At 36.4% G+C, this 14,057-nt stretch overlaps 1 protein-coding gene across 2 annotated transcripts in view; it reads right to left on the bottom strand.

Moving 5' to 3' along the window:
* The window catches only part of TRDN (triadin), a 239,576-nt gene that overhangs the window by 199,030 nt on the left and 26,489 nt on the right, over window positions 1-14,057 (bottom strand). For both annotated transcript variants that reach the window (XM_087774852.1, XM_087774851.1), the window contains exon 2: window positions 2,228-2,437. In XM_087774852.1, the coding sequence (XP_087630978.1) occupies window positions 2,228-2,437 (210 nt within the window). The remainder of the gene's footprint in view (window positions 1-2,227; window positions 2,438-14,057) is intronic.

Below are 14,057 nucleotides of genomic sequence, written 5' to 3'. Positions count from 1 at the left end.
AGATTTGAGGAGTCACATAAAAATATGCTCCAAATTCTACTTCCTGTACGAAAAGACATTACCTCCACTGGAGGCAAAGGGCTAAAGCGTCAGAGGGTGAAAATCAGTCTAGTATCAAGAACACCAGTCATGTGATCCTATGTGAAATCTTCAGCTATTTCCATGGAATTTTTATAAATCAGTGATTTTCACCTGGAGAAATCAGATTGAGTAGGAACTCAGGAGTTGAAACCCAGCAGTCATGATAGGAGCTATGTAGCCATTGTTACGTTTATGTAAATATAGAAAACAGTCTAATAAATCCTGGTCTGAAGGAGCATGGCAGTTCCTTCTCTTACCATTTCAGTGTTGAGACCTGATTTAAATGCTGGCTTAATTAATCACTTACTTAGGAACAGAAATATCTTTGGGAAGGAAAAGAAATGGGCTCATGAACTCAAAATATGAAAGTATCATCTCTCAGAGATCTCCACAAAATATGAACTCACCTTGCAGATTAAATTTTACTTTTTTTGTATTTCTACAGCCTGGTCTCAAAATGTCAGTTTCCGTCAACACCTTTGGGATTTAAGCTCATTTAACCAATACAACATGAACATCAGATTTCCATCTGCTTAGAAAGTTTCCTTCAGTCTCCATTCTGAATACAGAGTCTCATTGCTTAACATTACCCTGACTAGTATATCAAGCATGCATGAGCTGACAGCCAGTTCTGGAATCGCTTAGTTTAGGAGCTTTGCCCAAGTTATGCCCTCATTCCTGACTTCTTATTGAAAACATATTAAGAACTTGATTGATTGATTGATTGATTGATTGATAGTTAATATGGAAAATTAAAATCAGAATATGGTGGTTTCTTTCTTGGTTTACATCTATGTTGTAGCATTAAGTGTGTTGTGTCCAAATTAAAATCTGATGCCTGGTTTGGGAGGATTACTCAAAAGGAACTTTATGTTTTTCTGTGACTCAAGCAAATTCCTTCTGAAAACAAGGGCAAATGAGAAGCAAAAAACTCAACAGAGGTTTGTGATACGTTTTCTCCACATTTCAAGCTTCTATGACATCCATTGATCCAGGATTGGGCAGTTTCTTTCACGCTCTATCTATGTCTCAAAAGCTTTTTAAGTAAATCTTGACGTCAATATTGATATATAGCAGGACAAAAATCTATGGATTTATCAGTAAACTAATAAAGTCCAGGAAATTAACTTTGAAACATCAACTCAATTTGTTTTGATTTAAAAGGCTGAAGTCTGAATTTCAATTACTAGTTAATTATTGTGACAGATGTGATAACTTTAGAGCCGGAGTTCTTATTTAAGAAAGAAAAGGACTGTAATCATTTGTTTTCTGTTTCATCTATGTGTTTCCCAGTTGTTACAGCCTGTTTACCTCACAAAAGCTTTGCTGCCAAAGAAGTGGCTTGCTGAACACTATGCCCCCTTTACAAACATAAGTAATTATTTTATTTTATTTTCCATATACATCATTGCCAGATACAAGGCATAAAAATCAAGTAGCAATGAGATAATTTCTATTCACCACTCTTTTCTTCCCATTCCTCAACCACAGTCACAGCCCTTATACCGCACATGTCTTCATTTTCATCTTTGCCCTCAGTAACCAGTATGTACCCCAAAACTCGCTCTTGTTCAGTCAGTTTTCCCAGTTTTAAACTGGGCTAGAATTATTGCCTCATTGAAGATAAGGGTGTGACTTAGTTAATGTTAAGAATCTGGTCCTCTGTACTTATGGTTTTTGAAGATTAATTTAAAGTTTATAAATGATCTTCTGCATATTTCTTGTCATTGAACTGTGTAAGCAGATGTCAGTATACTCAAGGCAGCTATGAAAGATTTTAAAATATATTTCAGAAAATGTGAATTAATAATTAATTTTATTTTTCTTGAAATAACTTTATATAGAAATTGCAAAACAGAAATCTGACCACACATGCTCATATACATATTATATTACTGTCAACATACACATTTTCCAGGATGAGGATGGGCTGCAAAATAGAGAGATTTAAAGTATAAAGATGTATGAAGTGTAAACTAATATGTTCTGACATTTCTCACAATATCTCCTCTCTTGGTAAACTCAGCAGAGACACTGTGCTGGCTCCAAGAATGTGAGAGACATGCATATTTACATAATACACACTCCTTAATAAATTTTTAAATTTTAATATACAAGATGTCAAACAGAATATGCTGAATTTTACCTGCGAAGGCTTTGTAATCCACCAAGTCAAACATTACAATAGCTACTGCTGACCAGGTAACAATCAGAGCAACAACAAGAAGCCATGCTGCTGGTGAGCTGAATGTTGTCACGAGGTCTTCCGTAACTGATTTCTTGCCCACTTTCATGGATGATGAGGGAACGGATCCGTTCTTACCATCTATTATTGTTGTGGTTGTAGACATACGTCCTAGGCAAATAGTCAAAGCAGAGGAAATAGAATGTAACACTTGGAGCCTAAAAATCAAGAACATGAATGTTGTTTTGAGATCGCTCTGTAATCAGAATAGTCACAATAAATGTAAATATTGCATTATTAAAAACAGGTCCTTGTGTTTTCTGGAAGGAGTGTTTCCTGAACTGGGGCCACTTTTAGTAAAGTTAATTTGGGAGCAAACATGGTGAAATAGCCACAACTGGCCTTTTTGATTATAACATGACATTTTTTAGTCTGCCATGAATAGCTACAGACCTAGGAGAGTGACTGATGAAAGAATAAGATATTATTACTCTCCAAAGGACTGTCTTGTTATGGGCTGTAGGCCAGATTCTCAGGTGATGTGATTAAATGTACTTCCATTGACTGTAATGGACCTAATGCATCTATGCCACTTGGAGTTTGGCTGGAATTCCACTGTCAAGGACACATATCAATGGCAATAGGAACATATATACTCCATTTCATCTAACAGAAACACAAATGATTTACGTGTCCAGTATCCTTACAAGTTGCAAAGAGGCTTGTAGCTGATTTTTAAATACCTTTCTTTGTGGCATTTTTCACTTAATGAAATACTCTCCTAAGAAACAAAGTGCCAAAGCAGACTTAATTCCAGAAAGCATAGCTTTGGTACTAGAAAGGTGGTAGGAAGGCGAGTGTGTACGCTAGCTAAGCCAACAGTTGACGCACATTAACTATTTAATGGACAGTTAACAGCAGTGACTTAATCTGCTTCTTCCTGGGGTATTAAGAAATGGTAATTCTGGACACAAACCAAAACTATGGTAACTGAAACTTTACCACATTTGAAAATTCTCAAATTACTCTTCTTCACAAAAGAAAGTGATAACCTAAACAATCTTGGTTAGTATTTGTTTTCCAGTATATACAACAACAACAGTAAAATTATTCATTGCTCCACAGTCAAAACTGGTAGAAGAGCACAGTATCTCCACTTAACTTAGTTTACAATATCTGCTTGTAAACTACTGTTAAAATATTCAAATATATGTTACATATGTTCCTGGTCTGGTTGATGATACCAACACTCCTAAATTAATGTCAGTGATTTCAGGCTCCCTTGCCCACACAGAGGTTTGAAATTTCATGGAATTAGGTGATGCCTGGTTTGCTCATACCTTTGCTTCTCACCCTGAGATCACCTATCTTCTGTCACAGCTGATACAACCTATAAAGCTAATCATTTTCTAGGATGAGGAGGTAAGGAAAGTGACAGAGCGGCTCTATACAAACAGATTTAGTTTCACTTTTCACATAGAAAATGACAAATATGCATTTGAAGACTTTCAGTTATTTGCCATCACAACATGTTAGTAGCCTCTATTTGAGAATCACTATATTGATATTCTTAAAGAAATAAATGAAGAAAGGATTAGATCCTTGATATTACCCATAGGTACATATATTTGTCCCTAAAAAAAAAAAAAAAAAGAAGATGGCATAACAAGTCTTCCAGTCCTTATGCTAATGAATATTGGTTTTGTTCCTTTTTCTGTAGAAAGTGAAAACATACTCTAAAGTGAAACTGAAATGACTTTTATGTATCTGATATATATCTGTAGAACTGGGAAGGACAATTTTGGTATCAGAGGTTCCCTAACTCTTAATCTGTCATATCTATAAAGTGTTAAAATTCATACCCCGCACTATTCTACATTTCTTTGTTTATTATGTAGTGCATTACATTTGTATATACTTCCCTTAGGTCTACCTTTTAAACTTCCTTCTGCACAAGGATCCTGACACTGATCAGTGCTTACTTCAAGCCCCAGGAAGCTGCTCTGCTACAGAGCAGTGTTGTATAAGCAGAAGAAGACTGGCATATTACATGGGTTTTGTTACTTATTTGAAATTTAGTCTTATTTATAGAATGTTTATTCTGCTTATGAGTAATGTCTATCTACTAGCATAGAATTTATACACTTTTTTTTAAATATTATGAAACCATCACTGCTTCCATCACTTCAAACATAAATTTTAGATCAAACATTTCACAACAGGAAGAAAAATCTGCGAAGTGACAACTAGCAATAAAGATCAGTTTCCTAAAGTCAAGTTCAAAATCAATAGCATTTTGTTATCCTACTGCATACAAAATGCAAGTAATTTGTGCATGCAACAGGTCACAAATGACACATTATGCATTTTTTTCCCTTGGGGATATCAGTCAGAGTTTATGATGTGTAAGAGAGAATAGAAAGATACTGTCTCATCTTGACAAATCGGATTAGTACCACAGCATGTCTCCAAGGACATACTAATGACAGATATTTGCACAGTTATAATACAAGCAATTAAAACTCTATGTGTGTATATAGATTTAGACATACATATAATTACTATTCAAAGGATCATTCCTCTAGGTCTGTTACTATGTAAAAATAGTTCCTTCCTATTTAGTATACCTAACTTTTCAAATTCAGACTGCTGTGTGCCTTCTTAGGTGAAGAAAATAGTTTCCCACCATTTATCAATCTGAGCAATGTTGCAGAGACAAAGCTCAAGTATGTTAGAAGGCTATCATCTATTGCATGCTTTTGGCTGTTGCTGTAGCCAAGTCTGGTGTTATACAATAAAATCACCACCATTACATTCATTGAAGTGGGAGTGAACAGCTATTGATGCAAATTTGACTGGAAGTCAAGCTAAGAAAAATGCTGTTATACTGCTAGAGTTTCCCAATGCAGGTGCTTGCAGTATGATTCAGGTACCTAAGAAAGGTCTCCAGTGTTGTTATAGATGCTTTATGATATCAGAGACACCCTCACAGGACTGGCAGGCATCATCTACAGGACAGTAACTTCTGAACTGCCTGGAAGAACCCAGACAGGATGTCCTAAACCACTGAAAATAGAAATTAGATTTTTATGTCTCTCACTACTAATACAAACAAAAATGGCTGGAGGAGTTTATCTGAAGACTCCTGAGGAAGACATTGTTTGCTACTACATAATCTCATGTGGTGTGGATTATATATTGATACTATCGTAATTTCATTATTCCAAAAAGAAGAGGCGATAACACCAAGATGATTTCCCTCCCCACTACAACCACCCTGTTATTGCAGTACTCATGGTGCTATCCTGATGCTTTTCCTGCCCCTTCTTTGCTTTGCAGTCCCCAGGTGTTGCATTCATTTTTGTCCATCTCCTACCAGTGGTAAACTCCTTCCCAGACCTGCAGTGATGCTATTTACACAGCTAGACCAGTAGAGAAAGAAAGGACTTAGAGATCGGTAATGTTTCCATCAATTCAGCCAGCAGCAATTCTCCTTTTTCTCAGAAAAGTGCCAAAGTTAAGCAGAGCTCCTGCCCAAGAGGTCAGTGGGGCTTCAGGTGCCCAGTGCGGGAATGAGAAAGACAGGCATTTTTGTTGCTTTGAAGTCACCTGATAGAGCCTATTGAGTTTTACTTTTACAATTGACAAGGGTTATTCAGCAACAGGTTAAAATCAGATTCCTGAACTTCTGCAGACATCCTTGCCACCCATATAATACACATTTTCTCTCCCAAGACAAATTTCCCTGCCTGTGTTACAGTCAACCAGAATCCAAGTCAGTTTACTTTAGATGAACACTGCAGTGGATCAGGAGACTCATGAGCAGATCAGCAACATTCTGTCACAGGATTGGAGGGTGCAGCTGAAGGCTGTTACAATTTCAGCCATCCAATTTTAATCCACCACCACATGTCTGCTAGAGCCTCCTAGCACTTTAGGCTGTGATTGCTATTGATTTTCAATGAGGATGGGGACTTTAAAAAGTTGTATATACATTTCTGTAAAAAGATTACTCAGAGGATATATACCTCTGACACCACATCACAATTTCTCATGCATACAGAACTACCCTATCAGGTCACAAATGTCACCTTTACATCAACAGATTGATTTGTTAAACTCCAAACAGCTAAAACTTTAAGATCCTTACTATTCCTCTGGTTTCAGAGTTGTCACTTAGGATACAATCTGAAGACCCATAAGGTCTCATAAATATAAATAAACCTTGGCAATTGGTGACAACTTTGAGGAGAACACCATGTGACTTTCAGAGTCCAGAGTGAGCTGGTAGTCCTGGCAGCTTAAATAAAATACCCTTTGTATATGTGTGTTGAGCTCTCCTTAAGGCATAATAAGCATAGGAGTCCATGGTTAAGGCTGGGCACTTGATTTTACAGCTCAGCAGCTATACCTTCCACTACTCCAGAAGAACAACAAAACAAAAAACCCAAACCAAAACAAAAAATATTCCTACTCTATTCAGACTCATTTAAATGTAAAATAGTAATTTTCTGTATTTATGTTATTTCATGGTTATTTTATGTATTACAGTCCTTCTGCCAACAGTACACAAAAAAATCAGGTAAAACATTTAATGTGAAATACCTTTTTAAGGTTGGGCATATTAAAAGCAGAGGGCTAGTCATACTACTAAAAAAAAAAAAGAGGTTGTTCCCTTTTAAATAATAATATTGTTGCTAGGACAATTCAGTTGGGATGTGAGAAGCCTCAGTGCAGTCTGCTCTAAATGAGAGAGCTGGTAGATTTTGACTTCTCTGTTCCACTCCCCCGGTGAACACTCCAATAAATAGGCTATAGAGTATTCCAGATTCAGGTCATTAATGGCTCCTGTTCGACCTATTCCACTTCACTTGGAATATTTAAATACTAATTAAGGGAGCAGAAAAGGGAAAGAATGACTGTATAAATTGACACTGTATGTTAAGCACCGGCTTGAGCTTTAACCTGGTGACCTTATCAATTCACCACTGTTTCAATGAGGCAGGCAGGAGCCTCAACTTACAGTAAGTAGGGTACCGCAGGGAGAAGAGGACAAGGGATTAGAACCCTTCAGTGAAGGGTAATGGATATGTGATAATCTGCTCCATTTTTTCAGGCCCAGTACATCACCTTTAGTGAGTCCACAGACCTCTGCAGCTCTCGCAATAATCACTCTTTTCCCATGTGGAGAAAAAGCTTTCTACCACAAGAAAAGACTCTTCCTACACCTGTTGTTCAGGTGATATTTATGCCTGACGGTGGCATCCTCCTCTTTTCATCTGCACCCTTGGCTTATACAAATGGAAAGGAAAAGACAACATTTCTGCTGTGGTTAATAGTTAGTAGCTTGCAATAAAATATCAGTAATAATATTTTTTCCTAAAGTGGTCTAATGACTTTTGTCCAGAAAGCTTTTGCCTCATCATAAGCACGTATCCAATATCCCAGCACTTCCATAGGCATAGGGTGTTGAAAACTCTTACCCCTGGACTCATGCTTTTTGCCTCCTTCATACATTTATGTGGGAACAAAATGCAGAGCAGAGAGAAGAGAGATCCTCAGAATCCACTGTACGCGCCTGAACAGAGAGCCTCCACCGTTTTATCCAGCCAGAACCAGAGGCCAAGAGATGCAGATACTGGATGGTGACCAACAGAGTGCAGAATGGCTCAGAGGAAGATGAGCAAGAGGAGTCCAACTGTCAAAACCTCTTGCTCTTCTCCAAATGCTGCTAAAGCATGTGATTACAGTGGATTTAAAACCACTTACTGTGGAGGATCTGTAGTCCTGGTAACCTTCAGTAGGTTAGGAACCTAGTCAGTCCCACTAATATGGATCATGTTTTCTATTGGACATACATGGTAATATAAAGGCAAGACTCTTCCTAACACTGAGACAGAGGCAAATGGAAACAGTGAAAGACAAACAGGCAAATTCAGCTTGTCTTTGAAGGCTCCTCTCTCTCACTGTTATCTGCAACAGGCTCTGTGAGTAGGGCAGTGATCTACAGTTCAGCCCAGAAACGGGTGGCAGGCACCCAGTGTAGGTTTTCTGAGTACGAAGGAGCTTCTGCAAGCTGTTGAGCAGAAATGTGACAATTTTAAGAAAAGCTAATTTATTTAGAGCTGCAGCATAAATCTTCTCTTGAGATGGCTGACATTCAGCTATTTCTTTTGTATCATATTACATCCTCGTACGTATGAATGAATGAATGCAACTGGAGTAACTAAAAAGGAATAACATATAAAAGAAGTTTCACAATGGATACCAGACTTTACAGACTTCTAAATTCATCTCACAGAGTACTGAAGTGTTGTTCTACAGTTTATGTAATTAAAGTGCAAAGAGAAAAACCTCTCAACACCTACTGTGTATATGTTGGCAAACTTCTCAAAATTAAAAGGTAGTCTTTCTGCAGACTAAAGGCTTAGAAAGCTGTGACTGGGGCTGTCTGTGAGGGAACATTTGCAGATTTATTGGTGACTGATAGTTATAAAAATGTAATATTCTTTATGAAATGTGGAAAATAGGGTTGGAGATTATGCAGCAACTAATTCTACACGACAAAAGAAATAGAATAGAGATTATGGAATATGGAGAGCATGGTGCATGAAAATTAACTGAACAATTGAATTCAGAAAAGGCATTTATAATTACATATGGTGATGTGTACTTTTTTAATTTCCTTTTCTGTTATTATATCTGTATTGGTTTTATTTTTGATCAATAGAGAGCATCTGATAATTTAAAGAAGTAAATTGTATTAATCTTTTCCATTCATTCTCCAAGAAATTATGTACACCAGTCTTTTGATCTCATCGATTTCAATAAGAAGTTTGTAGAATAAAAGATACATCCTATCAAGCCATTTCATTACCTAGTTCAAAGAAAATATGTACTTCATACAGTATCAGTAAATAATGCTAATAGCAGTACTACTGCTAATAAGTACTACAAGGTGAAAACCAGAAGTTATAAATGCTGTATTCTAAGGTGTGATATATATTTTGGGATTGTAATAATGACTGTTCCTTAGGATACAGTACACCACTATGTGCTATGTGGAAAAAAACAAAGTAAAGAATCTCTGAAGAAAATAATTTAACTAATACTGATTAGAAAACCTCTACAGCTCTATGAACAGAAAATTACTTTTCAATGATGTATGGCCAGATTATGATAGGGACTGGGCAAATGCATGAAAGGAAAAAGGAAAAGACATAATCTCTGACTCAGGAATTTCCTTTATTTCATATCCCTAAATGCTGAGCAAGTATTCTGGCAGGGCAGTGGTTAAGCATTCAATGCCTGGACTTGTATTTTTTCCTCAGCCAGTGGCTGGTGATGACGACAAGATAATGCACCAGCTGGACTAATCCTCTGACATGTTGGCTGTCCTCATGTTCTTGCTGACCTTATTTTCACCAAATAATACCAAATAAATATCAAAGTGAAAGAAAAATACATTTTAACAACATTTTATTTCTGTTATTGCTTCTCCATTGCCCTTTATTTGCAATGCTACTTGTATGGAAACAGGATCTTGTCACTTTAAGAAGGTGTTGCTTATACCCTACTTGCAGTCATAATTCTTCCATTGTGATATTACAACCATTTCCATGTCATTCTATTGTGAGGATTATGATGATTCTAAATGGGAGGGAGCAGCAAGAGAAAATGAACTTTTAAGAAACAAATCTACTGGTTTTATGCAAATGCCCTTTATAATAAAAAGGAGAAATATAAAATGTATGGGAGGATTTTTTTTCCACATGGAACAATTTTTCAAAACCTGCTGTGAAGTGCTAGTGACTAAAGAAAAGAAATATGGAAAACTCAGAAACAAAGCTCCAATGTTTTTAAATAAGTTTCTTACTATAGTTTTCTTATATAATGCATCGTATACATGGTATAAATCACTTTTTGAGATAATTAATCAGTTGAAGCACAGCAGCTCTTCATCATACTCCAAGAATACCAAATCAAAATACCTCCAAACCCCACATTTTCCATCTAGCTACAATTATTTGAATGCATGTATCTGATTTTGTTTTTTTCTGAGGACAGCTACAAAGATTACTTTAAAGATACTTTTGTGTATACAAAAGGTTGGTTGTATCTCATGTAACAAGTTGGCATACATGGTTAACTCCTTGCCATGCAGATTTAAATGATGGATTTGGACCATTGCTGTACACAAGGAGTCAGAATCCCCTGAGGGCAACCTGGTCTTCACCCCCATTGGAGCCCTCCTGATCAAAGGGAGAAATCCAAGTAGTAGCAATTACGGATGGTTTGTCTAGAAAAGCTCAGAGCATGGAATGGGAGAGTAGCGAAGGAAGTCTTCTATGGTCAGGAAATTCAATTTACTATAGCAACAAATGTAACTGAGAAAAAAAGATCTTCAGAAGATTTTGAAAAGGAATAAGGATATATAACTGAGAAAGGGTCTCTTTGCTCCAGACAGATTTCCCCTGCAGAGAAGAGTGGGAACAAAAATCCTGCCAAACACCTCCCCCCTGACACACAAAAAAACCCCTTGATGCTTGCGAACCTAACAGTCAACATCTGCATTTTGGGGAATGCATCACTAGATCCTGTTGAAGAAATACTAATACTAGCTATTACTTGTCTGGAATAGGCCAAGGTATGAACTGTGGTATTAGATAAATTACATATGAAGAAGAGGAATTCTACCTATTTTTACAGATGTCTTGAAGCAATATGAGAATTTCAAGGAGGGGAAGTGGAAATCGGTTTTAGTCAGACTCCTATTACACTGTGTTTTAAAATACGATCAGCAGTAAAATAAGTTAACTCCCTCTCAGCTGACATACTTCTAACCTTTGAATTCAGAGACCCCAGTTAGGTCAGCAGATGCCTGCAGGATTTAGGAGCCCACATCCCATTGAAAATTCATATGAGATGAGTCCTAAACCACTTGAAAAATTGAACTTCAGTATTTTGGAGCTGAATTTCCATTTTTCCTTACATGTTTGAATTTCATAGTCTAGAAGGGCTTTGATCGATACTTCAAATTAAGAGCAGGAAAATTTGTCTCATATACCTTTGCAAGGGAGTGTAAAAAATGGATTCACTTCATTCCAAAGTTGCTTATAAAGAACGTTATGCCGATATGACCTTTACCCTTCTGTCTCTCTGTGGTTGTTTCTTGTGTGTGTTTGTATTTCGAAGAGCTTTTACGTTATTCTGATTATTGAAGTACAACAGACACAGAAGGGATTAGTGGTTAGTTAGTAGTTAAAAGATATTCTGTGTTGTTGAGCCTGCTGAAATAGTCTTATATGACTGATTGTATTGCGAGCCTCTCTGCAATAATTCATACCTGAAATGACTTTAGAAACAAAAGTAAGGGAAGCCCTAAGGACCAGGTTTAAAAGATAGCAGGTTTTATTGGGAAATTTTATAGATCATTTTACTTACAGCTATATCACTTTGTGTAGTAATTTCTTGAGAACTTAGCAGACCACAGGGGTTAACAATAATCAAAACAGAATAAATTACTTCTATAAAATCAAAACTGCAGGAATTACAGTTGATAAGAACAAGAAAAGTGCCAATTACTGCAATTTAAACCAGCAACCAAGCATGGTAAAGGGACATTGAGCTGTTCCCTTTCCAAAAGACTTCGCCTTTTCATGATCTAGATATTGGACGTTGAAATTTTTCACTTTGAAATAACTCTTCAGTTTGATATATTTTTTCCATTTTCTTTTAGAAATGCTGAGATTTGTTAAAAAATCAAATGTTTCATTTCCAGCTTCTCAGTATGCAGATGAGATAAGAGTGTAACTGAATTCTGAACACACAATCCTAAACTATCAGCACCCTGAAAAATCCATCATTTGCTCGGTTCCACACCTGAATTTTTTTATTGATCAGTAGTAATACCTTCCCTTCTTGGAAACAAATTGGTGCTCTAAAATAGTAAAAATAAGTTTTACATTCCTATTCATCTTAGAAATCTGACATTTCAGAAAGAGATGCTGAAGGGATATTTAGATGTACTTGTGAGTTGATATAAGCTGAGAGGTACATCTTATCTTTTAAAATGTCAAAATGAAGGTTGGAGGAAAATGGTTGCCATTTATCTTTAAATAGCATGAAACCTTCTGCAGCAAGAGCACTGTATGCATTCCCTTTGTTATTTTTTTTCGGAAACTCAACTCTACACATCCCTGAAACCTTCAGAGGGCATTAGAGAAAACCAGTGACTTTTTTTTTGCTATGGAAAAAAAGAAAAATTATCTGTTCCCATCTGTAAAATAATGATAGTCATAATAAATATTGAAAGTCACTAAGATAAATAATAGGTTACAAATACCTCTGTCTTCTTTATACTACCAGTATAAAGACACTCTGTAAAGAAAATTCCAGATCTGTGCTTCCTCTTGTGGAACTACTGTTATCTCTCAAATAAATGTGTCTAGGAATGATTAATAAGATGATTTGCTTGATTTCTTCTATGCCAAGCTAACCTGACACTGGAGGTAGGACTATCTTTGTATGTCTTAACAGACTGATATCTACAGCCTCTAAAAATGAAAGCAGTTCTAGCAATAATTCAATATACTCTCCACAACTTACAGTGCAAGAATGTCTCACATCACAAGCCTGCCAAGTCTTCCGTATGGAGCTATCCAGTCATTACAGCACGCAAATATGGAGATCACCACATGGATACCGTTTCAATATATATATGCATTCATCATATTGAAGAGACCTGGTCCCAGCTGTCTTACCAGAGACAGAAGAAAAAGGCATTTTTAGCCAACAGGAATAGAGAGATTTCTATACTAAGAGTTATGCAGTAAAAATATATATATATCTATTGAAAAGACATTCCTAAAAGTGGAGAGACAAAATTCCTCATCTAACAAAAGGGGAAAACTAAAATAAGTGCTTGTGGCAAGTCAGTCATCTATGTCACTGGTATATCTCAGCTGTAAATGACAATTTACTATGAGACCGTATTACAAGTCATGCTGTCTGGGAGAGAGAAAACTGAAAGAAGCTTACTGAAGAAAACTGTTATGTGGCTTCCAAAACAGTATAACTAATTTCATGAGAGATATTAGTTAGCTATAGTCCATAGTAAACAAGAACAAGCGAACCAAGGTCCATCTTCTGTCAAGGAGTTACTTTCTAATAAGTATGGGAGTACTTCATCTATATACTTACAGAATAGCTAAAGGCAAGTCCACTACATAGGCACCTAAAATACTAGGGAAACAAGGTTTTCTAAAGCTTACTTTGAAACTTATGAGGCTATTACAATATACTCCTAAAATGCTTTCTAATATACTATTTGTATTCAGTGTGCGTTCCCATAAGAAAAGAATTCTAGGAAGCAGTGGCAGTCATGATAGAAATGGCTCCTCTGAAGGTTCTTTGTTTTTTCTTTTTTGGTCTGAAAGAATCCTTTGGAAAATATCCCTTCAGTTTTAGGGCATGAGGCGGCTCTTAAACTGACACCGAGGAATAGAACTCAGTGCTTAAGTAAAAGCCAATGGTGTGTTTTATAATTTTCTTTTTGCAATAGTGATTCAAAAAATGGTAATCTGAAATTGAAGTTCAACCTTGATAGACTACATTAATATTATCATTCATCTCTGATCCTTATTTGGAAATAGGCACGATGTCAATGGGCAGCTGAGACGCAGGATACGCTGTCACAATGATGACAGTCAATCTTTTTGAGGGTACACATTCACAATACATCTGTCATCTAAAATGTGTTCTGAGATTCTCAAGAGCTGGTAAATCTTTA

Source organism: Nipponia nippon, unplaced genomic scaffold (genome assembly GCF_047370975.1).
Source record: "Nipponia nippon isolate SJK-2023a ecotype South Korea unplaced genomic scaffold, ASM4737097v1 scaffold_4, whole genome shotgun sequence".
NCBI classification, from domain to species: domain Eukaryota; kingdom Metazoa; phylum Chordata; class Aves; order Pelecaniformes; family Threskiornithidae; genus Nipponia; species Nipponia nippon.
The sequence above is the reverse complement of the archived record's forward strand: the minus strand, read 5'-3'. Positions and strand labels throughout refer to the sequence as shown.